Source organism: Dendrobates tinctorius, unplaced genomic scaffold (assembly GCF_039654945.1).
Source record: "Dendrobates tinctorius isolate UK_male_01 unplaced genomic scaffold, ASM3965494v1 ptg000158l, whole genome shotgun sequence".
NCBI lineage: Eukaryota > Metazoa > Chordata > Amphibia > Anura > Dendrobatidae > Dendrobates > Dendrobates tinctorius.
Window position 1 is genome coordinate 36,055,987 of NW_027361825.1, and position 25,973 is coordinate 36,081,959.

Here is a 25,973-nt window from a genome sequence, read left to right on the forward strand (position 1 = left end):
ACTATTTACGATATTAAATGTGGCTAATATATACTTTCTGTTTTTTTTTTGTTTTTTTTTTTTTGGTTTGTTTGTTTTTTTTTTTTTCCTAATACTTAATTGTGGTGACAAAAGGTTTTTTTTTTTTTTTTTTCTCCCCCCCCCTCCCTATAGGTGAATACATAAAGACCTGGAGACCAAGGTATTTCCTCCTGAAGAGTGATGGCTCATTTATTGGCTATAAGGAGAAGCCGGATTCCTCGGAGCACAGCTTGGCTCTCCCTCCGCTCAATAACTTCACTGTAGGAGGTAAGTTCCAGAATCTATTAACCAGTATGTGACTGGACCCAATTAACACTTTCCAGCCTGCTACAATGGTAATGTCCATCTTGTCTCAGAATGTCAGCTTATGAAGACTGAAAAGCCTCGACCCAACACCTTCGTGATCCGCTGTTTGCAGTGGACTACAGTCATCGAGCGCACCTTTAACGTGGACACCCCTGAAGAAAGGTACAAGGCCAAAAAATGAATCTCCCAATGTTTGACTGCTTCTGCGTCAGTGATGACGCTCCAGACTTCAAGCTCTGTTTTGGCCCCACACCTTCAACGTCTGCAATTGTGATGGAGTGATTGCCGATCGGTGACAATTAAGATGCTGAGGTTTTGGGGGTTTTTGTCAATTTTAGAAATTTTATGGTTTAACAATGAGCATGCATCCTATTTGTCTGTCGGTGGTAATCAAATTATTACTGTACAGGGAGGAGTGGATGAGGGCAATCCAAACCGTAGCCAACAGCCTGAAGAATGAGGAGAATGAAGAAGAGGAGGAAGCAATGGACATAAAATGCGGTTCTCCCAGCGACACACCGAGTACAGAAGAGATGGACATAGCAATTTCCAAGGGAAGACCCAAAGTAGTAAGTGACATGAGTCTTGTGCTTTTACAGTTTGTGCACTGTCGGATAAACCCCCCCCCCCCAAAAAAAAAAAAAATATATATAAAATTTTTCGGGGGGGGCAAAAATCATTTTTGTAATTTGGCTTAATTACAAATTTTGCACTTATTATTATTTTTTTTTTTTTTTTTTCTTTGATTTGGTCTGTGGTCATAAATCGATGGAGAGGAGTTAAAAATAACCATGCCCACTAGACCATCAGAACCAGCTCCCTGACATAGTCTCAGTTAACTCATTCTGCAGCCAGCAATAGATGGTGTAACAAACTATGAGGCAAACAGTGAAAAGCTTCTAATCGAAACCCAATTCTAAAAATTTATTTTGCCAAAAAAAAAATCTTTACAGCTTTCCCTTATTCTAGTAAATGTGACTAAACTGCAATTTTAGCTAAAGCCCATAGACTAGAGTGGCGCTAGACCACCATCTTAGGTCTTAATGTTAATTTTTCATCTGTCTTGTGATCGGTTTGCAGACTATGAATGACTTTGACTATCTAAAGCTGCTGGGGAAAGGAACATTCGGAAAAGTCATCCTGGTTCGAGAAAAAGCATCGGGTCGTTACTACGCTATGAAGATTTTACGGAAAGAGGTCATAATCGCTAAGGTTAGTGCGGCAGGTGCATAACCGTTATCTTCTGTAATCCTTGATTGATGTAAACTACCGTATGATCTCGATGACCTATAATGGTTTGTTAAAGGGAACCTGTCACCTGTTTTGGCCGCTATAAGATGCGGCCATCTCCTTTCTGGGCTTATCTACAGCATTCTATAATGCTGTAGATAAGCCCCCAGTCCAACCTGAAAGATAAGAAAAATAAGTTTTATTATACTCGGGGGAGGGGCGTTCCAATGGGTGTTGCATCGATAGGGCAGAGAAGTGCGCCTGTGCAGAAGCGTGATGCTGGAGAACGACGAAGCAAGCAGGAGGGCGGCGTTGCAAGAAGATGGGAGGTGCCGGACCCAGACCTGTAACACCCTTCGGTCAATTGCCAGGGAATATTCCCTATTAAACCCTACCTACATCACTAATGTGATGCCTGACAACCCTGTAATTCGCCAAGCATGCCAATTCCCTATTTCAATCGATTGGTGAAATACCTTTACTTCCATATGATCTGTTTTACACCTCATGGCAAAAAAAGATCCAAGGTCAGTATGACTCAGAATGTAACCAGGGCTGTGGGAGTCAGTAAGCCATGACTCCCTACTCTGCAGCCCTGGTCACTGCTGAGCATGTATATAAAGTGCAGTACAGATTCATCTCAACTAAAAGCTGAGGTCCTTAGATCAGGAATTGAAAAGACATTTATATGACATTTCAATACTCAAATTATAATAAATTTTTACAACATTCTACACTGTACTACTGTACCCATTTACTATATATTTTAGGAGTCTGTTGGTCCATTTTATACCAATGCGGCTCCACAACTCCGACTCATAGCCCTGGCTGCATCACAAAGCAATAATATGGAAACACAGGATTTCTGTAGAATAAAGGTGTTTCCTCATTAGTTGGAATAGGAAAACAGTATGCTCGGCAACACTCTGCAATACGCTGCGATTAAGATAGAGTTCAGTATAAAGACTTGGCGTCAGATTGCTGTACACATTCCTAATAAGATCACTGATTTCTTAATTGTAATTTTATGCCTTTAAATCTTATTTGCCTCCTACATTATGGACTTTTATCTCCTGTTATTAATGCACCTTTTATCTTTTCTATTAACTACTGCTTGGCATTGATCACTGGTCTTGTCTTAAGGCTATGTGCACACGTCTGGAATTCCCGCGGATTTTATGTGTTTGTTTTTCGCTGCAAAAACACATAAAATAAGCAGCCCATTGAGTTCAATGGCATTCCGCACATGCTGTGCTAATGCTGCATATTTTTCCGCAGCGGTATCACATCACGGAAAAATACGCAGCATGATCCTTTTTGCGGAATTGCAGGAATTCCGCACACATAGGAATGCATTTTTCTGCATGTGGCTATGCCCACCATGCGCAAAGTAAGCGGAAAATGTGCAGATGGTACCCAGGGTCTGGAGGCGAGACTGTCCTCCAGGCCCTGGGTACCATATCCCTTTAAAAAAATAGAATTTAAAATAAAAAATTGATATTCTCACCTTCTGGTGTTCCCAGGCCTCAGCGATGCTTTGCGACAATGATCTGTGATGACGTAGCATCTCGCGAGATGCTACGTCATCTGGGGTCATTGTCGCAAGGCATCGCTGAGAACGGGACTTGCCAGGAGCATCATGAGGATCGTTGGCTGCAGGGGACGCCGGAATGTGGAAATAACATGATGGGGTGTGTGGGTTTTTTTTTTTTTTTTCTTCCCCCATCATATATTTTTACTACTAATGCTGCATAGGCAGCCCCAATAGTAAAAAGTTGGTCACACTTGTCAATCAGTTTTCCAAGCGGCATTCTGCAAGCTAATTATGCTTGCAAAACGCTAGTTTTTCGCGGTAATTACACATGCAGATTTCCTGCGGCAGGGAGTTGCGGAATTGTCGCAAAAATTTCCGCGGGCATTCCGCACTTGTGCACATAGCCTAAAGATCCATTTATACTCTGGTCAATTATCTCAGATCAAACTCTGTCGGCACAGTGCGATCAGATTCTCTGAGGGAATGGATCAAAAAATGTCTCCATTCTTTCATTCCATGGAAATCGAACTGCACTCAGATGTTATCCCAGTGCAGTCAGACATTTTTCATTCCGTCATTAACTTGCATGGCCAAATGCTGTGTGAATATAGGATTAAACTCAGGCATGCAGTTAACTTTTATTCATTATTTTTTTTTTTTTTTTTTTTTTCCCCTTTGCCTGAGGACAAAAATTGACATGTGCACGTCTCCACCCATAGCATAACACTGGATGACACTCAGACCAATAATACAGTCAAAATTAAAATAAAATCTGCACAAGCCCTTGGAATTGGCCACCAGTATTAGATCAATGGTGGTCCAATGCCGGACATTGGTAGCTGAACTAGATTGGGGTAGGATGGCTGCTACATCGTGTTGTGATCCTACGTACATTGTGTACTTCTGACCAGTAGGGTGTCGCACCGCCACCAATAAGTTATTGATGACCTTTCCGAACGACAGTTTAATTCTGAACGTGATTTTAGTTTTTCACTTTTCTATCATTTTCTCTGTTGGAAAGTTCCTAATTTTCTGTCATACTTTGAAGGGCAAAAGGACTTAAGCGGCTGCAGCATAATTTGTCTAACAGGGAAGCAGTACTACATGCTCATTCTTAATAACATAAATGCAAAAAATGATGAATTATAATGTCCTGCCACACAGTGGTGCATCCGGTGTAAGCATTTTCTGTTGCGTTTTCAGGATGAAGTGGCTCACACCGTTACAGAGAGCAGAGTCTTGCAGAACACAAGGCATCCCTTTTTAACGGTGCGTATCTTGCGAAGTGTTTATTTTTGGTTGCAGGGGTCTCATGTGAATCTCCCTACTTATATTTCTTTTTTTCCCTAGGCTTTGAAATATGCTTTCCAGACAAGTGACCGGCTCTGCTTCGTTATGGAGTATGCTAACGGAGGAGAGGTCAGTTGAGTTTGCAGTCAATTCCTAATTAAAAAAATTAGTGTTCTGTTTCTGGCGTATTAGCATGCTGATGTGTCTACATTTAGTAAGTGGTTGGTGAATGACATGTTTAATAATGAGAATATCCGCTGTCTGTGGCCGGACGCATCAACCTGATTAAAATGATATTACTTCCCAAACTTAGCTATTCCCCTTCAGCACAGTGCCGTAATGGTACCCAAGTCCTTTTTTGTGAATCTTAATTCCCAGGTCACGTCTTTTATATGGGTGAAAACCAGACCTAAACTTAAGTTGTTCACTCTGCAGAGGCCCAAAAATGAGGTGGGGTGGCGCTACCAGATTTCTTTTATATTATTTGGCTGGACAGGCTAAAGCCTTAAGTAAATGGATGCTGGGTAATTATCTCCTTAATTCTGAAAGTCACTTGCTTCACGCTGCAAGAACTGATTGCCCACTGGGTTTCCTGGAGTTGGAGAGGCCTGGTGTCCCTCGTTTACTGCTCCTGCTCCATCTGGCACGATTAGTATGGAGGCAAATTAAGAAAGTGACTGGATATAGGGACATTATAGCTGAAATGCCCCTATGGAAAAATGCCTATTTTCCCTTCACCCATGACAGCACCACATGAGAGAGGGATCCGCCCCGCCAGGACAGGAACCTACTGAAACATAAGGGGCGGCACCTCTCCCCCGCTTCAGTTGGGTTCCTGTCCTGGAAAGGAATCCCTCTGACAGCAGCGGCGCCTGTCAGGATGAAAGACCCAGGGCCGTCCCGGCATTTAAATTGCAGGGCTTACTTACCTGCGACGTCGGCAGCTGGTAGCGCAGTCCCCGGGGTGTTGCCTGATCCGGGCCCCGGGTTCGTGCGGGCACGTCCTGATGTCCTCCGTTCGGAGGTTCCTCCACGTGCTGCCCTCCCCCTGCGCACGCGCCCGTCCTTCGTCTGCTTGCTGGGGGCGGAGATCGACGTCAGCGGCGCAGAGGATTCTGGGAGCGCGACCGCTGACGTCATCGGGATGCGACGATCATGGCGCCGGGCGCGACGCCGGCCAGGAGAAGCGGCTGGCGGTCGCGGGGGGGGAGGGGTAATGAGGGGCACTCACTTTAAAGAAGGAGCAGAAGCGGCTGCAGGGGTGACAATGGCGTCTCAGGAGGATCGCTCACCGTCCCCATTGTCTCTGCCCCCTTCACAAGCTTCGGGTCGCAAGAGCCGCTCGAGCGGCAAAAGCAGCAGCCGTCCAAGTCACCGATCGAGGGATTCCTCGAGGTCAAAAGATCGCAGAACGCACGCTCCTTCGCAGCCCCAGAGCCCGGTATTGGTCTTTCCTGGGTGGTGAGTGATCTCCGTGAAAGTAGACAATGTTGTAATAGGGCTTCCTATGGCTTTTCTTTTTTTAGGGAGGCAAAAAAGCTACATGCAAAAAGAAAAATAAAGTATGTGCCATATGCCACAGCCCTTTAGCAAAGGACTACCAAAAGGACTTATGTGTCAGCTGTATCCAGCGGACTATGGCTGAAGAGGCACTGAGCCTGGCAACAAACCTCAGATCAATAATTAAGTTGGAGGTACAGGGCTCACTTAAAAAAATTATTAAAGAAAAGTAAGAGTAGGAAAGCCTCCCCGAGTTCCTCGTCAGGCTCCTCCTCTTCGGAGTAACAAGTTGAGCGCGGGTCGTCTTCATCCTCAGACAGTGATACGGGGGGCAGACCTTGCTTTCCTGTGGAAGATACGGACGCCCTCCTTAAAGCCATCAGGTCCACTATGGGCCTACAGGAGGAGAAAGTAGAGAGATCACTGGAGGATGTGATGTTTGGCGGCCTACAAGAAATAAAAAAGCGTACCTTCCCGGTCAATGACAAAATTCAGGCCCTAATCGAGAGAGAGTGGAAGAAACCGGAGAAGTCAGGTAGCTTTCCCTCCTCTTCAAAGCGAAGATACCCCTTTGAGGCTAAGGACACGGACATCTGGGACAAAGTCCCAAAGATTGACGCCGCAGTGTCTAGGTCTTCCAAGAAGTCGGCCCTGCCCCTGGAGGATTCTGGGGTTTTGAGAGATCCCTTGGATAAAAAAGCGGACTCATACCTAAGGCACACTTGGGAGGCAGCGGCAGGGGGTCTGAAACCAGCAATAGCCGGCACCTGCACAGCCCGGTCATTAATGGTCTGGTTGCAACAACTGGAAGAAAAATTGGTCTCCAAAATGCCAAGGGAGAAAATTTTAGGTGAAATGTACCTACTACACGGAGCTGCCGCCTTCTTGGCGGACACCTCCGCCGACTCGGAGGTTAACAGCAAGAGCAGCGGGGCTGTCGAACGCCGCAAGACGGGCGTTATGGCTCAAAGGCTGCCCTGGGGACATTCAATCTAAGGCAAAATTATGCTCATTACCATGTGATGGGCAGTTCTTGTTTGGAAAAGACCTGGATGACATCCTAGAAAAAGCCGGTGATAAAAAGAAGGGCTTCCCCAGGTTCATGGGTGATCAAAGGAGACCGCCCTTTCGGAGGGGAAGGTTCAATCGAGGCCGTCCCCCGGGAGAACGGAAAAGGTGGGACGACAAGAGGAAGAAAGAACCAGGGTTTATGTTTGGGGGAAATACCTCAACCGCCAAAAAATCCCCACAATGACACCATCCCTCCTGTGGGGGGAAGATTGAGGCTCTTTTCCCAAGAATGGGAGAAAATATCGGCCAACAATTGGATCCTAAAAATTATAAAGAATGGCCTAAAAATCCCCTTCTTCCAGTATCCAAGAGCTTCATTTGTGGTGACCCCCGTCAGGAAGGAACCAGGAGAGCAATCGGCCTTAGAAACAGAAATCTTAGGGCTATTGGAGAAACAAGTTCAGGTAGAGGTCCCGGAAGATCAAGAAAGAAAGGGGTTCTATTCTCCCCTCTTCCTAATAAAAAAAACCCGACCTTTCCTTCAGAACGATAATAAATCTCAGGCGCCTCAATCAATGGATCAAGAACCAAACATTCAAAATGGAATCAGTGACTTCGGCCATAAAGCTGTTACACCACAACTGCTTCATGGCCGTAATCGATTTGAAGGATGCCTATTACCATATCCCGATGCACCAAGAGTACCAAAAATACCTGAGGGTAGCCCTATACATCCAGGGCGACCTCAGGCATTTTCAATTCACAGCTCTTCCGTTTGGCATCTCCATAGCGCCAAGGATTTTTACAAAAGTAATAGCGGAAATGACAGCTTTCCTTCGAATCCACAATGTGATTATGGTGCCTTACTTGGACGATTTTCTGGTCATTGGCAATTCAGAACATCACTGCGCACATCAGGTAGAGAAGATAACAGAGACCCTGCAAAGACTGGGTTGGATGGTAAACTTAAAAAAATCAAAACTTCAACCCCTAAGGAAACAAACGTTTCTAGGTTTCGTCTTGGACTCCGACCGTCAAGTTTGTCTCTTGCCAGAGAAAAAACTAGAGAAGGTGAGAGAAATGACCCTTACGGCAATACAGCATCCTCACATGACCCTAAGAAGGGCAATGTCCCTGTTGGGCACGCTAACAGCCTGTATCCCAGCGGTCAACTGGGCACAGTATCATACCCGACAACTGCAGGCGGAAATCTTGTCAGCCCAGAGACGATTGAAAGGGCGTTTAGAAGGGAAGCTGGAACTTTCCGAAAGGGTGAAAGACTCTCTCACTTGGTGGCTAGACGACACAAATTTAACAGGGGGAATTTTGTGGCACAGGCCCGTGTCCGATGTAATATTGACGGACGCAAGCTCCTCGGGATGGGGGGCACACCTGAGAGAACATATGGCCCAAGGGTCCTGGGGTCACATAGAGCAGAAAGCTTCCTCCAACTTAAGAGAGTTGAGAGCGATAAACAGGGCCCTAGAGGCATTCATTCCCAGGTTACAGGGTCAAAACGTCCGAATTATGTCAGACAACAGGCTGGCAGTGGCGTATGTCAACCACCAGGGAGGGACAAGGTCAAACTCCCTAATGGACGAAGCCAAAAGAATCTTCCTCAAAGCAGAGCAACACCTAGCCTCCCTAACAGCCCTGCATATCAAAGGGACCGAAAATGTTCAAGCCGACTTTTTAAGCCGCAACAAGTTAAAACAGGGAGAGTGGGCCTTGAATCGTGTAATATTCCAGAAGATAGTACAGTTATGGGGACAGCCAGTAATCGACCTCTTTGCCACCAAAAGCAACCGGCAAGTGAGAAGGTTCTGCTCATTAAACCCAGGGGAAAACCCGTGGGCAGTGGACGCTCTACAAATCCCGTGGCTGTTCAAGCTGAGCTATGCCTTTCCCCCAGTAGCGTTAATCCCGGCAGTAGTAAAAAAGATAAGAGACGAGCAAGCCAGAGTAATCCTCATAGCCCCGTTCTGGCCGAAAAGACCGTGGTTTTCTCTACTACAAATGATGTCTCTCTCGGACCCGTGGGTACTGCCAGAGATTCCAGATTTGTTAGCTCAGGGGCCGATATTCCACAAACAAGTCAAGGGGCTCCATCTGACAGCGTGGAATTTGAGAGGTCACTTTTGAGAGATAAAGGGTTTTCCCCGGGGTTGGTGACTACTCTAATGAAAAGTAGAAAACCAATAACCAACATATATGGCAGAACGTGGAAAAAATTCCTACAATTCCTGGGAAAACCGTTAGGTCAAGAACCCCCAATCGAGTCCATCTTGGAGTTCTTGCAGGCAGGCCTACAGCTAGGCCTGGCGGTTAATACCCTCAAAGTGCAGGTTTCAGCGCTGGGTGCATTATACAATTGCAATATAGCGGCAAACAGATGGGTAGCCAGGTTTATAAAATCTTGCCACAGATCTAGGCCAGTTTCCTTACCAAAAATAGCTCCATGGAATCTAAATCTGGTGCTGGAAGCCCTCACGAAAGAGCCGTTTGAACCCATACAGCAGATTTCAACTAAAAATCTCACTCTAAAAACCATCATTTTGGTAGCTCTAACGTCGGCACGTAGAGTCAGTGACTTACAGGCCCTTTCAGTCAACCCACCATATACCCAGATATACCAGGATAGGGTGGTTATGAGAACAGACCCTGCTTACTTGCCGAAAGTAGTAACTAACTTTCACCGAAACCAAGAGATTGTCCTCCCTTCCTTTTGCGAGAATCCGAAAAACCCAGGGGAGGAAAAGTTTCATAGCCTAGATGTTAAAAGAACCCTAGTAGAGTATGTCTATAACCAGCCAGTGGAGGTGGTCCCAGTCCCTATTTGTAGCCTTCCAGGGTGCTAGGAAAGGTTATGGAGTGTCAAAGGGGACTATTGCCCGATGGATCAGGGAGGCCATTAGTGTAGCCTATTCAGCTAGTGGCGTCCCGGTTCCTGACGGCATCAAGGCTCATTCCACCAGAGCCGTGGCGACCTCCTGGGCTGAGAAAGCAGAGGTATCAATAGAGCAAATTTGTAAGGCCGCTACCTGGGCCTCACCCTCAACTTTCTTTAGACACTATAGACTAAATCTGTCCTCCTCTGCTGACTTGACCTTTGGTAGAAGGGTGCTGCAAGCGGTGGTCCCTCCCTAAGGTGTTCGAAGTCTCCAGAATCTCTCATGTGGTGCTGTCATGGGTGAAGGGAAAACCACCATGGTTACTTACCGGTAGCCGGTTTTTCCGGAACCCATGACAGTACCCGTACATTCCCCCCCTTTTTCACCGTTTGGGTGTGCACAATAGTCGGGTGTATTTGTGTGATGTGGTGTTGGATAAAAATGTAACTAACCGGGGAGTCCTCTCAAATGCTCTGTAATCCAACTGAAGTGGGGGAGAGGTGCCGCCCCTTATGTTTCAGTAGGTTCCTGTCCTGGTGGGGCGGATCCCTCTCTCATGTGGTGCTGTCATGGGTTCCGGAAAAACCGGCTACCGGTAAGTAACCATGGTGGTTTTTCGGTATTACCAAGTCACCCGTCCACTGATTTTTTTTTTTTTTTTTTTTTTTTTTTTTTTTTTTTTTTTTTCTCAACATAATGTCTCCTTGATAGGAGACTTGTATGGTCATGGGACATTAATGTCTTTTGAGCAGATACAGGCTAAACATGATGTCCCGAGATCTCAATTTTTCCGCTATTTACAACTAAGATCTGCTCTTCAGTCGCACATAAGGAGTATAGGTGTGAGCCGTGCCATTTCGTTCCTACCTCTGATCCTTGACTCACAGGGTCCCCAGGGCCTTATCTCCTCTATATATGTACATGCTGTCGGTGGGAGCGGAATCTGCCATAAGTTCTGTTAAAGGGAAGTGGGTAAGAATCATCCCTAATACGCAGGGAGAGGAGTGGGAAGAGATTCTGGAGTATCACCATCTATTAATAGAATGATACCGTTGTATATAATAAACCAATCATATTTGACGCTGATACGACTTTTTTGGATGGGTTGATTCCAATCATCAGAATGCTTGCGATGTCACTCACCAGATGCAGATTTTATTCACATGATATGGCAATGTCCCACTACCCTACAGTACTGGAAAGAGGTGACGCTATTCTTGTCATCACTGGTGCAAGCTCCTGTCCCTCTTGAACCACTGGTCTGCTTGTTTGGGGTATGGGAGAAGGAGATTTGGCGTCGCCATGTTGGGATCTTTCTACGTGAGACACTGTTTATGGCACGGAAAGTATTGGCATTACGGTGGATGGGTAATTCATGTCCTTCTCTTAGAACTTGGATTGACTTGGTAAGCACGATTGTCCCATACGAGCGCACATTATATCAGAACAGGGGATGCCTGGGTAAATTTGGAAAAATCTGGGAGAAGTGGAATTCTTCTCATCTCACTTTGTAGAATTTAGACATTGCATGTGAGACAATATAGTGCAAAGGTACTGTCACACTTAGCGATGTACCAGCGATCCCGACCAGCGATATGACGCGGTCAGGATCGCTGGTGCATCGCTAAGTGGTCGCTAGTGAGCTGCCACACAGGCAGATCTCACTAGCGACATCGCTTGGGTCGGGGGTTGCTACTTGCCTGTCACACCAGGCGATCCTGCGTCCTCCCGCCCGGCTCCACGCGTCGCTCGTCTCTCCACAGGAAGCTGACGACGAGAAACAGTCCAGGACGGTCTCGCGCGATCAGCGGGGGAGCGGGTCGTAGGTAAGTATCAGACACAGCGATATCGCTAGCAATATCGCTATAACGTCACTAGTTATAGCGATATTGCTAGCGATATCTCTTAGTGTGACAGGCCCTCAAGGCAGTAGGCTGCGAATTAGTAGATAGTTGACGTAGTTATAGTTTAGGAACTTATAATTAATCTACGTTATCTGTGCGATATGATTGATGCACATGCTCATAATGTATAGCCTATTGTTCCCTGTATATGCTTGTGGGATTATGCATAGATTACTTGTATATTAAGTGTTTAATTTTTGTTTAGGATTTAACAAAAAGACGGTAGTGTGTATGCTCTGTACAATGTTCACAACCACAAGCAAATATGTATGTTGTACATTACATCCTTTTCTTGTTTTGAAGTTTAATAAACGAATTTAAAAAAATTGTGTGTGTGTGTATATATGTGTGTGTGTGTATATATATTTTCCCATCACTCAGATGGTTCAGAACAAATGTTCATCCATTATATGCAGCAGTGCTGAGTAGGGTGTTTTTGTCTCGACAGCTGTTCTTTCACCTGTCTCGGGAACGTGTCTTCACGGAAGACCGAGCACGGTTTTATGGTGCAGAGATTGTGTCCGCCCTGGAATATCTCCACTCCAGGAACGTAGTGTACCGTGACATAAAGGTGAGCAATAGTCCTGATCGTGACCCCCTCCTGTAGGCTTATTACGATGATCCATTAGATACAGAAGTCTGTTCTTGAAGGGTATTTTGCATCCTCTTATATTTCAAGGGGTTTTCTGGGATATCACTTTAGTATTTTATCCTAAGCGTGGGGGATTGGTCCCTGGCATCCCCGATAATTACCAGAATGAAACTTAAACTACGGACACTTTATCAAAATCCACCAATAACTACATGAGAATTTAAGAAGTCAATTGAATGAGATTTTACAGATGCTGCAGACAGCTTCCATGCAGAAAAACTAGTATGCGGCAGACTTGCAGAATCCTCCGCTTGCAATTCTGCTATGGCAGGTTTCCCAGACTTTACTGCTGCAGGTTAGGAATGTGCAGCAAAATACACATGCAACACATTCACATTGATTGGGTCGTGTGGACTTCTGCAAACTTCCTCTAGGTGTGCCTGACATTGCAGATAAGCTTCATCCAAGCTGCAGAGCAGATCAGGGTGTATAGACAAAAGCCCCTTCTTTCTGACGCAAAGCATGGATAAAGAATCTGTTATATCCCGGAAAATGCCATTATAAGAACAGGACTGGTGAGGACCAAGCTGCCTTTTCTTTAATACACAATTATCTAAAACATGTCTCAATTGTGAGAATTTTTTTCCTCCCTGTCAATCGATGATTTCTGGTCTATTCCGTAGTTGGAGAATCTCATGCTGGACAAAGACGGTCATGTCAAGATCACAGATTTTGGACTTTGTAAAGAGGGAATCACAGATGGTGCTACTATGAGAACATTTTGTGGCACCCCAGAGTACTTGGCTCCTGAGGTATGTGTGTGTTGACATCTCTTGTTACTAGAGATGAGCAAATACATTTTCAGAACCTTTGTCCAGCAGCCTGGTATGGAGTCCATGGCCCTGCAAACTGCTTCCTACTTGCTGGCATGCCTGATTCCTCTTTTTTTTTTTTTTTTTTTTTTTGATTAGCTGGTCTGGTGTTAAGTCTTCTGTGCGTCACACATCAACAATGATGTCCAGTGGCCAAGGAACACTGACCTGGCTGCCGGACAAGGGTCCTGCAAACCTATTAGTACCTGTAGAATTCTCACCAATGGCACCAAATGCTCTCCTACAATCAAGTGATAAAATATGTCCCACCTTTAGGTGCTGGAAGACAACGATTACGGCCGAGCCGTCGATTGGTGGGGATTGGGAGTGGTGATGTATGAAATGATGTGCGGGCGACTACCCTTCTACAATCAGGACCATGAAAGACTATTTGAGCTTATCCTTATGGAAGAAATCCGCTTCCCTCGCACCCTAACCCCCGAAGCCAAGTCTCTGCTCAGTGGTCTGCTGAAAAAGGATCCTAAACAAAGGCACGTGGTGCCCATATGTTAATATGTATACAGGCACGATATGATTGACTTGTATGGGCACCATGGAATGTTTTACTTACTGATAAGTGATCTCTACGCTAGAATGGATTATATTTGCATATTCCAACTTATTGCGTCTCGCAGATTCTTTATAATGGAAGTTCAGAAATTTTCTAGACTATAAAGTCACTCTTTTAGATTCTATTTTTCCAGAACTTTAGGCTATGTGCCCACGATGCGATTTTTGGCGCAAAAACGTTTAAAAATCGTGTACAGAACGCCCCCCATGCATTCCTATGGCATTCCGCACATGCTGTGCTAATGCTGCGCTTTTTTCCGCGACAGAATCGCTTCGCGGAAAAAATCGCAGCATGGTCATTCTTTTGTGTGGAATCGCAAAGAATTGCCGCGATTCCGCACCCATAGGAATGCATGAGAATCGATTACTTCCCACATGTGGCTATGCCCACCATGCGGGAAGTTAAGCGTCTCATGTGCGGTTGGTACCCACGGTGTGGAGGAGAGGAGACTGTCCTCCAGGCCCTGGGTACCATACCCCTGTTAAAAAAAAAAAAAAAAAAACAAAAAAAAAAAACCAGGGTATATTTACCTTCCGACGTCCCGCGCTGCGTTCCCAGTAATGCCTTGCGGCAAGGTCCTGTGATGACTTAGTCTCGCGTGACTCTAGCGATCTCGCGAGACCAACGTCATCACAGGTCTCGCAAGGCATTACTGGGTACGCTGAGGCCCGGGATGGCAGCGCGGGACGTCGGAAGGTAAATATACCCCGATTTTTATTTTTTTATTTTTTTTTTTTTCTTTTCTCCATTTTATCTTTTACTATTGATGCCGCATAGGCGGCCTGAATAGTAAAAAGCTGCTCACACATGACAAACACTGTTTGACGAGTGTGACCAACCTGTCAATCACTTTCCATGCGATGCTTCAAATCGCTTAGAAAGTGCTTGAGAAGATCGCGAACAGAATTGCGGTGAAATCGTGCGGGGAAAAAACAGCGATTTCTGGGAAGGAGTCTGGTTTTCAGTGTGCGTTTTAACACGCAACGTGGGCACATAGCCTTAATGGTATTTTTTACACATTTTGATTAATTACTAATACTCTTGCAGATGAAAATCCCAACAAATCAATTGTACACACAGGTTTGATTGTTTGCAGTGCTCTGGGAGATGTCTGCGGCAAACATTGGTATCATTGAAGTAGATATTCCTGACGTTCAGGATTTGACAGCAGTCGTTCTGATTTGTTGGTGTTCTGTCTTCAGACTTGGCGGTGGCCCCACTGATGCCCAAGAAGTGAAGGATCACCGATTCTTTGCTCCTATTAACTGGCAAGATGTGAATCAGAGGAAGGTAAGTAACGTGCACATGGTCTCATTTCCATCTCTGAAGAGGATGAGTTGTCTGGGATTGTTAAAATGGGGTCTGGTTTTATTGTCGTTTTACTCCCTGGAAATGGCTGTTTGTGTCTGGAATCACAGTAGTAGCTGCAATATCAGACCCAAGAATTACTGGGGAAAGAAGCACTCCTTTTACGACTTAAAGCCCCCCATACACATTATACGACTGTCTGCTGAGCCCACCAATAAGGACAAGTTAGGCTGGCAGTCTGTGTATGGGGGTGTCGGCCGACTGATGTTCGGGGGATATGTTGATTGGGCATGGCTGACTTTTGGACAGGGGTTTGCTTTGTTCGCTGGCAAATGTGTCAGACGCTGGCTTGCTCGTAGAGATCACGAGCGTTGGGTCGAACAAGTGCTCCTGTATCTGGAAGAGGTGTCTCTTGGCCAAACCATGCTTCTGTCAACAGCCATCTAATGTGTATGGGGGCCATAAGGCCACACAACTTGGATGCTGTAAGATGGGTGCTCATTTTTCTGACAGCTGTGTCTAATAACTGCCTGTACATGTGCACTCTTGGTTCTGCTGAGCGTGCATGTGATCTCACTAGGGACAAGCTAGTGGCTTATACCTTAGGCAAACAAGGTTGTCGGCATGTTTAATCCCAGACTTTTATCATTCTTACATGACTGATCCTTCTTGCTGCCGTGGTGGCAACGTTTAATTTGGTAGGTGGATGGGCCCATGTAAGCTACACTGGCTATTTCTAACATTGCAATTATGCTCCTAGAATCCCCACCGACTAGTCACCTGCTCTGGGAAACATTAGATACTTATGGGACTTGTTAATTAGGATCAGTGGCCTGACTGTTTCTTGTTTGTCTGTGTTTAGCTCACCCCACCCTTCAAGCCACAAGTCACCTCTGAAGTCGACACCAGATATTTTGACGACGAATTTACAGCTCAGTCCATAACAGTAACTCCTCCAGACAGATGTAAGTAAACTGATGGATGCACCATCCAAATATATGAAAAGGAAATGTATTCAATCATTTTGATTCTCTTCTGGTGCCAGATTACACCTTTTATAGCTCTGTGCGCAGCATCGGCGCCTACGTCTGATGTGTATGTCCAGGAGAAACTTTATTTGGTGCTTCTGACAATTTGTATTAATGGCATAAAAAAGTACCAGGTTAGATGCAGAAAATTTTCTTTAGCTTGCAGCAAACTAATTGACACCAGTTTCTATCAATTTGATGTTCTGTTGCACTAAAACACTAAAAAGCAATTTATTTAGGTGTGAACGTAGTGATTAGGACACAGCTGATTTCATATTCCAGTATTTCCCCCTTTTACATTTTGGGATTTGTCGTTTTTTTTTTTTTTTTTTTTTTTCCTTCTCATTTCTGCAATGTATAAACCCCCCCCCCCCCCATATGCGTTCCTCGCAGTAGATAATTTTTAGGCAAGCTTAAAAATTGTTCTCTGCAGCACATCTGGTGTAAACAGGACATTCTCTGCTCAGGTTTTCATCAGCATGTATGTCTAAATGGGCCACTAAACATCTGTTGATCAGTTTGAATGTAACAATAGCCAATCGTGCCACACAAAATAAGGAATGACGCTTGTATTTTTCTTTTACAGATGATACCCTGGACGCCTTAGAATCTGACGAGCAATCTCACTTTCCCCAGTTCTCGTACTCGGCCAGCATTCGGGAGTAACCTTCCAAGAACCTTCACAGATGGAGAGAATGCTTAAAGACTTTCTACGGAAAGAAATCGGAGAAAACAGTGTCCCTTTTTCCCCAAAAAGGGGGCAGTAACTATGTATTCACCTACCGTCCCCAACTCCTGAATAAAAGACTACCTTTTTTTTTTTTTTTTTTTTTTTATTGCTCAAATATTTAAAAACAAAAGAAGAAATCCCTATTTGCTTTACAATATGGACCGTCACCATGGATCGATTTTGTTTCTTCATATCGTTTTTATAATTGCCTTTTGCTGCTGGGGCGCAACCGGATTCTAAGCCATAGTGTTGATGAGACACAGGAAAGCCATCCCAAAAAGTCCTTAGCAGCTACTGCCTCCTACACCCACCACCGGGGATGCCCTCAACCATGAGCATCGTCCTGCCCTCTCAACGGTACCATGAATTTCATAGCTGTGCTCCACGGGTCTCCCACATGTGCATGTCATGATGGGGGGAACATAGGTCTGTAAAGTGTCCAGACGGTTAAGTGGGGTCTAATGGTGCTCTTTTTTTCCACTTGGTCGGTACATGGGGCAAACATTATTAATATATTCAAGCATTTCCCTGCACATATTTGTAATCACCCTCACTGTGTCCTGTTTGTCTGCAGATAACTTCATGGCCACCTGGCGGGGCTCTCGAGCACTGCCATCACTTATAATACTCTGTAACTGGGGTGTGTACACCTTTAACTATGGTGCACATGCCTCTCTGCTTTTTCACTAGCATGTAAGTGGCTTATGTTCAATAGCTGAATGTATTAAAATTTCCCACCGACTCACTCTCACTCCCACCCACCCTTTTAAAACTAGAATGAAAACTAAATGGAATTTCGGGTCAACAGCAATAATTTTGTTTTTAATTTTGTGTATAATGGTTGTATCCCCTTAAGAGTGTTTTGTTTGTTTTTCCTTCATGTTTGCGGCTGTACAGGAGCATTGACAATTCATTCAATACAATGTGTCTAGAATCAAGCAAGCTCATTGGTGGAGAGCATTGTCAGACATAAGTCCCACTTCTTCAATCTTTAAGAATGTACCATTCATCTGGAATCTCTCAAACCATGGGGGGGGGATTTTGTTCACTTTAGCCAGGATTGTCTGGTAAAGATTTGACTTTTATTTTATTTTTTTTTTTTTTCTCTCTTCGGGAACGGAGGAATAATTACTAAATTCTACCATTTCAAGAGCAATAATGAAATTCTTTAATTTGGCGGAAGATGAATTTGCTCTTAAGGGTTTCTTTTAAAGGGGCAGTCCCATGTGCTGTTTAAAAAAAAAAAAAGTTTTACTAATAGTTTATTTAATTTAGTTTGTGAATGTACTATTTTCTATTTTGGGTGGGGAGGAAGGGTCATATTTCTAAGTAGTGCTTGTAGGTATATTTTCAAGAAATTAAAGTGAAGAATATGGAGCATATTGGAAAAATGCTGATGGTACCTGGGACTGACCCTTTAAACGCCATGCTGTATTTTGTGAATGTCTCTTATCTCTGAAATATTTTTTTTTTTTTTAGATATTTGAAATGAAAACAATACAATACTCATTATTGTGTCTGTGTGTTTTTTTTTTGGGGGGGTTTTTTCAGTGATTTAACTCCTTCACCCCCAAGGGTGGTTTGCATGTTCATGACGGGCCAATTTTTACAATTCTGACCACTGTACCTTTATGAGGTCATAACTCTGGAACGCTTCCATGGATCCCGGTGATTCTGACATTGTTTTCTCGTGACATATTGTACTTCATGTTAGTGGTAAAATTTCATTCAAATAACTTGCGTTTATTTGTGAAAAAAATGGAAATTTGGCGCAACTTTCGCAATTTTCCAACTTTGAATTTTTATGCCCTTAAATCAGAGATATGGCACACAAAAAACTTGATAACTAACATTCCCACATGTTTACTTTACATCAGCACAATTTTGGAACCAAAATTTTTTTTTTTTGTTAGGAAGTTATAAGGGTTAAAAGTTGACCAGCGATTTCTCATTTTTACAACACCATTTTATTTTTAGGACCACATCACATTTGAAGCCACTTTGAGGGGTCTATATGATAGAAAATACCCAAAAGTGACACCATTCTAAAAACTGCACCCCTTAAGGTGCTCAAAACCACATTCAAGAAGTTTATTAACCCTTTAAGTGCGTCACAGGAATTTTTTTGAATATTTAAAAAAAAAAAAAAAAATGAACATCTAACTTTTTTTCACAAAAAAAACACTTCAGGTTCAATTTTTATTTTACCAAGGGTAACAGGAGAAATTGGACTGCAAAAGTTATTGTGCAATTTGTCCTGAGTACGCTGATACCTGATTTGTGGGGGGGAACGACTGTTTCGGCGCATGGCAGAGCTCAGAATGGAAGGAGCGCCGTTTGACTTTTTCAATGCAAAATTGGCTGGAATTCAGATCGGACGCCATGTCACGTTTGGAGAGTCCCTGATGTACCTAAACAGTGGAAACCCCCTACAAGTGACCCCATTTTGGAAACTAGACCCCCCACGGAACTTATCTAGATATGTGGTGAGATGGGGGCGTGGCCTGGACCTCATGTAGGGAGGACGTGGAGTGAGAGAGCTCCTGCCCGGATCCGACAATAAATCCTGATTACCGGCACTGCTGACGAGTCCCACTGACCTGGAGGGCTGCAATATCTCCCTGGGCGTTTAGACAGCGGAGGATCCTTGGGCCATGTCGAACCGCAGCAGTAAAAAAGATAAGGAGACGCCGGGGCGCGCCTCTGCTACATCCAGGATGGCACCAGCAAACAACAAGTCGGCTGGTAGTGGAGCGATGGGAGCTGCTGGCAGGCTGGAACGATATGCAAGGGTGCCTCCTGCTGCTGCTCGATCGCCCAGTGCACAGACTGAGGCAGACGCTGGATGCAGCGTGGAGCTGGAGGATCATCTCTCCAGGGAGGGAACAGTGAGTAAACTGGGCCCCCCTTCAGCCCAACATGTGCAGACACAGGGGCCTGTGCTGGAGGAGGAAGGAGTGGGGGATGGGGAGCAGCCGGAGTCTGTGACTGCTGAGCCCACACTGGGAGAAATCCTCGCAGCAATTAACTCCTGCAATACCACACTGGCCACTCTAAGTAATCAAATGGAGATTGTCACCAAGGACATGGCCTGTATTAAACAGGAGCTGCGAGGGGTGACTGCCAGGGTGGGGGAACTGGAGGAGCGTGTTGGTGCGACGGAGGATAAATTGCCACCAATAACACGGGAGCTGGGAAAAGCCACGCAAAATATTACAATACTGCTGAACAAGGTGGATGATTTAGAGAACCGCTCCCGTAGAAGTAATCTGCGACTGGTGGGGGTTCCGGAGAGGACGGAGGGGACTGACTCACTTGGCTTTTTTGAAAAATGGCTAATGGACACCTTTGGTAAAGATGTTTTGTCCCCATTCTTTACTATTGAGAGAGCACACAGGGTCCCTACGCGTGCCCCCCCGCCGGGAGCACCCCCGCGTCCCATCTTGCTTAAGCTCCTACACTTTAAAGATAGAGATGCTATCCTGCGCAGATCCAGAGACATTAAGGAACTTGCTATTAATGGGAGGAAAGTCTCCATTTTCCCTGATTTTTCCCTGGAGGTGCAGCGTAAAAGGGCGCAATTTATTGAGATTAAAAAACGCCTACGTGACTTACAGGTGACATATTCCATGATGTACCCTGCTAGACTGCGGATTGATGTGAATGGAGAAACGCACTTTTTTGATACGGCGGGAATGGCGCTGTCCTGGCTGGATATTAATGAGAGGTCCATGAGGAGGAAGAATACTTGAAGTTCTCCCTTTTTTTTCGCCACCAGGTGTTACTCCTTTTTGTCTAGGACGCTATGCTGGTATAATTACTACTGTTCATTCCATTTCGGATTCAGGGCGGGAGCTGACCGGATTGCTGTGGACACTCGTTACAGTGACAAGCTGTGGACCCTTCTCCCTGCATGGACTCTGGGCGAGTTTTCTAGCCCTGATTCTCTCTATTTGAGAGAAATGTGCAAGTTACACTTGTGTTTGGGGGTAGGGGCGCTGTGCACTGGTGTGCAGTGCTCCCTCTCCCTCCTTTGTTTTTTTCGTTTGTTGTTGTATTCCCTAATTGTTCTGTGGGATGTGATGTGCGTCAGCCGTGTCGCCCAATTCATTGTACTGAGGGATGGTGGAGATTGCCTCTCTCCCTCGGGAGTGGAGTATGTTCCGATTTCTCATTTTTTAGTCTGCTCTTATGGCGATATCACTTAATATTGTAGCGTGGAATGTTAGGGGGCTCGGGGATGCAAATAAGAGATGTGCTATATTTACTAATATGCAGAAATTTCTCCCGGCTATCCTGTGTATGTCTGAGACCCACATGGTGAAAGATAATATTCATTGGCTAAGAAAGGGATGGGTTTCACATGAATATCATTCCACGTACTCGACCCATGCGCGGGGTGTCAGTGTGCTGGTGCACAGGTCCATCCCCTTCTCATGTACTAAATCGGTGGTTGACCCTGGGGGCAGATTTGTATGTTTGCTTTGCACGTTATACGGTATACAATTTATTTTGGTTGCCATGTACATCCCCCCCGCCCTATTCAGTCGAACCAGTAAAAAGAATCTTGTCTATTTTGGGTTCCTTTCCCCCTGCGCCGACTCTTCTAATAGGAGATTTTAATACATATTTGCATCCCTATTTGGATAAGTTGCATTCGGGAAACATATCAGAGGATGCAGCCTCAACCTCATTTGCTAGAACGTTAGTGGAGCTGGGTATGGTAGATCTTTGGCGTGTCCAAAACCCCACAGCCAGACAGTTTTCCTGCTACTCTAGCTCCCACCACGCTATGTCACGGATAGACCTGGCCATTGGGAATACACTCATGACCCCATATGTACGAGGGGTGGCCTACCTGCCTAGAAGTGTATCTGATCACTCGCCGCTACATGTCACACTTTCATGGGGACACCCCCTCACCCTATCTAGACCTATCTGGAAGCTTAATCCCTTCTGGATCCAGCTTATAGGGGGATCTTTGCATGATGCCATTCTAGAATATTTTCAACTTAGTGAGTACTCTGCATCATCACACATAGTCTGGGATTCCATGAAAGCCTATGTCAGGGGCTTATATATTAGAGAAATATGCACACGGAAAAGCCAAAATAGACGCTACACCCAGAGTCTGATCCAGGAGGTGTCTGTTGCGGAGGCTGCGGTGATACTCAACCCGACAGAGGAAACTAAAAAAGCTTTGGAGAAGGCACAGGGGTTGCTCAGGGAAAACCTCATGTCGGCGGCAGCAAATAAACGTTATTTCCTCAAACAAAAATATTTTATAGAGGGGGAGGGAGTAGGACATTTATTGGCCACGGTCATTAGAGCACAGGACGGATCTTCATATATCAATAGGCTAAAAACGGACTCGGGTGGTCCTGTGACAGACAGTGCGGACATAGTGAGTGAGATAAGGAGGTATTATATGCGACTATACACATCAGATTGCAGTCTCACGGAGACTGAGATTGAGCAGTACCTGGATGCTCTCTCTCTCCCTGCATTGGCTGATAGCGATAGGGATTCATTGGATCGGGACATCCTGTTGGAGGAGTTGGAGGAGGCGCTTGGTCAGATGCAAAATGAAAAGGCTCCAGGAATGGATGGCCTGCCTGGCGAGTTTTACAAAACCTATGCACCCTTACTGCTACCTAAGCTACTTAAGGTATTTGAAGAGGCTGAAAGGCAGAGGGTCCTCCCGCCATCTATGAGGGAAGCTTTGATAGTTTTAATATTAAAGCCCGGAAAGGATCCAGAGGTTCCGGATTCATATCGCCCGATTTCCCTATTATCAACAGATGTTAAATTATTGGCCAAGGTACTCGCCAATAGGATGTCCCGAGTTATCTCATCTGTTATACAGAAGGATCAGACGGGATTTATCCCAGGCAGAGCCACATCTATGAACCTTAGGAAACTATACTTGGGGATTCAACATAGTTCTGGGGAGTTGGGGGGAAGAGCAATTTTGTCCTTAGACGCCGCTAAGGCGTTCGATAGTTTGGAGTGGGGTTTTTTGTGGGCGGTACTTCGGAAAATGGGCTTTGGACACAGATTTATAAATTGGGTGAGGCTGTTGTATGGCTCGCCGGTGGCGAAGGTTGGGGCTAATGGCAGGGTCTCTGAGTCTTTTCCTCTTGGGAGAGGTACTAGACAGGGGTGCCCGCTCTCGCCCTTGCTATTTGCTACTGCGGTGGAGCCATTGGCAGTTGCAATTCGGAAGTCCAGAGAAATAATGGGATTCAGATGTGGAACTGTGGAGTTGAGGATATCATTGTACGCGGATGATTTACTTCTATATTTAGATAAGGTACATTCCTCGATTTTGCCGGCAATGGAGGTCATTCGAGAATTTGGGCTGAGGTCTGGTCTTCGGATTAATTGGTCCAAATCAGCTTTAATGCCGATAGACCCTCTCCCGGCGGATTTCTCAGATTTGCAGATACCGGTCCCTGTAGTTCGGAGGTTTAAGTATCTGGGTATAATTGTTAGTCCTGCCCCGAAGGATTTTCGGGCTCTGAATCTGGAGCCCCTGTTGCAGCGATTTAGAGCAAAAGTACATACTTGGTGTCGCCTGCCGTTGTCGAATATTGGTAGATCTAACTTAATCAAAATGGTAATGATGCCACAATTATTATATTTGATACATAATTCTCCGGTGTGGATCTGTAGGGACTTTTTTGCAAAAATAAATACATTATTCCGGGAATTAATTTGGAAGAAAAAACAGGCTAGGATTCGCTTGGAGATACTGCAGCGAGGGAAGGAGGAGGGAGGATTGGCGGTGCCAAACCCATTCATATACTTTATAGCCTCCCAGATGCAACATCTTAAGGGTTGGGGTAGAGACGGGGCGTGTGACAATGGTGGTGATATTGTGAGGGAAGGATCGGTATGGAAATATCCAGGGTGCCGGTTGGAGGTGGGAAGACGGCAGATAAATGGGGCACGATACCCCACGTTGGCTATGATTTTCAAGGTGTGGGATAGGGGTAAGTCTCTTTTGAAGATAAATGGGCCTACGGAATTGTGGCCATTGTGGCGAAATCCGGATTTGCAAGAGATCAAAAAGCTGGTGGGGTTCGGAAGATGGGAAGATAAAGGGATTTATCTGGTGTCACAAATTTTGCAAAATAATACTCTTAAGAGTTTTGAACAATTGAGAACAGAATTTCACCTCCCGCACGTCTTCTTTTATCAGTACTTACAGCTAAGACATGCATTGGAAAAACAGAGAAGGACAAATCCGGTGATAGTGACACATAATCAAACACTACATATGCTACTTACATCTGAGTCTTCTAGGGGACTTATCTCTGAATTATATAAAAGATTATTACCTGCCCATCTGGAGACATATCCACTGACTGCTGCTAAGAATAAGTGGGAACGGGACGTTGGCCCCCTGACGGAGGACCAGTGGTCCGATATTCTAGAACAGGTCCCTAAAATGGCGGTTTCTGAGTGCCAGCGGCTTTCGCAAATATATCTCATTCACAGGGTATATAAAACACCCAGCTTATTATTTAAAATGGGACTTAGGCCCAATACACAATGTGTTAGGTGTGGGCAGGATGATGCCCACTTGATGCATGTTATGTGGGAGTGCGGGCACATTGGGGATTTCTGGAGGCAGACCCTGGGACTCATAGCCCAAGTATACCATATCACAATACGACCGTCACCTCGTCTATGTTTGTTGAATTTGTGGGAGGAGGGGGTTGACCCGGACTCTGCAGTGGCCCTGGGAATAGCACGCATCCTGTATCAGGCAAGAAAGATACTTGCATATCATTGGTTGGATCCTATGCCACCAACATTGTCAGAGCTTAAAAATAAACTAAATAATGTCATCAGATTGGAAAGGGGGGCTTATTTAAAAAGAAATGCATTAAGAAAGTTTTACAAAATTTGGCAGCCATGGATGGAGTCACCGGGTCTCCCCTCGGGCGCACTGGTACGGGATGCGATGTTGGACCAGTTGCTGTTGTGCTTGCGATGAGGGGATGCTTGGGGGGTGAAAATAAAGTCTAGTGCCCTTTGTGGCGAAGTAGATTTTGAGTGGCGCGGTGGGAGGGAGCTGGGGTGGATTGGACCTGATATCCGTGGGGGGCGGGGGGGGGCGAAATATGATGCGGAGTGGCGCGGCTGGCGGGGATGGTTTTCCCGCTGAAATGAGGCACTGATGTATAATTTTGATTTTTGTTTATTTGTGGAGCCATGTTGTTTATAGGCTCAATTTTATGCAAATATCTGTGTTTTGAGATTTCTTCTTTTTATTTATTCTTACACAGGAAGAGTTTTACCCTTTAAATAATATTTGCTCTCAATGTAAATTTTACTTGCTATATAAGATGTCATATTCTTTCTGTATTGATTCCTGAATGTTTAATAAAAAAGATCTGATTCAAAAAAAGATATGTGGTGAGAACTTTGAACCCACAAGGGCTTTACAGAAGTTTATAACGTACAGCGGTACAATTAAAAAATCATATTTTTTCCACAAAAATGATCTTTTCACCCCAATTTTTTTCCCAAGGATAACAGGACCCTAAAAGTTATTGTGCAAGTTGTCCTGAGTACGCTGATACCCCACATGTGGGGGAAACCACTATTTGGGCGCATGGCAGAGCTCGGAAGGGAAGCAGCGCCATTTGACGTTTTTGGCTGGAATTGAGATCGGACACCATGTCGCGATTGGAAAATCCCTGATGTACCTAAACAGTGGAAACCCCCCCCACAAATGACACCATTTTGGAAACGACCCCCTAAGGACTTATCTAGATGTGTGGTGAGCACTTTGAACCCCCCAGTGCGTCACAAGTTTATAACGCCCGGGCGTGAAAATAAAAAAATTTGTATTTTTTTACACAAACATGATCTATTAGTCACCATTTTTTTTTTTTTTTTTTTTTTTTTTTAATTTTCCCAAGGGTAACAGGAGAAATTGAACCCCAATAGTTGTCCAATTTGTCCTGAGTATGCTGATACCCCACATGTGGGAGAAAACTACTGTATGGGCACACGTCGGGATCGGAAGGGAAGTAGTGACGTTTTGGAATGCAGACATTGATGGAATGGTCTGCGGGTGTCATGTTGCCTTTGGAGAACCCATTTTAGACACCAGACCCCCCACGGAACTTATCTAGATGTGTGGTGAGCACTTTGAACCCCCAAGTGCT

General features: G+C 45.0%; 1 protein-coding gene across 2 annotated transcripts in view; it reads left to right on the plus strand.

The window, feature by feature from the left end:
• The window catches only part of AKT2 (AKT serine/threonine kinase 2), a 38,681-nt gene extending 20,384 nt beyond the window's left edge, over window positions 1–18,297 (plus strand). For both annotated transcript variants that reach the window (XM_073549308.1, XM_073549309.1), the window contains exons 3-14: window positions 154–288; window positions 378–489; window positions 737–896; window positions 1,408–1,539; window positions 4,295–4,360; window positions 4,442–4,510; window positions 12,136–12,258; window positions 12,963–13,091; window positions 13,428–13,642; window positions 14,925–15,012; window positions 15,893–15,995; window positions 16,645–18,297. In XM_073549308.1, coding sequence (XP_073405409.1) covers window positions 154–288; window positions 378–489; window positions 737–896; window positions 1,408–1,539; window positions 4,295–4,360; window positions 4,442–4,510; window positions 12,136–12,258; window positions 12,963–13,091; window positions 13,428–13,642; window positions 14,925–15,012; window positions 15,893–15,995; window positions 16,645–16,724 — 1,412 coding nt within the window. In that variant the 3' untranslated portion in view covers window positions 16,725–18,297. The remainder of the gene's footprint in view (window positions 1–153; window positions 289–377; window positions 490–736; window positions 897–1,407; window positions 1,540–4,294; window positions 4,361–4,441; window positions 4,511–12,135; window positions 12,259–12,962; window positions 13,092–13,427; window positions 13,643–14,924; window positions 15,013–15,892; window positions 15,996–16,644) is intronic.
• Window positions 18,298–25,973: the final 7,676 nt, after the last annotated feature.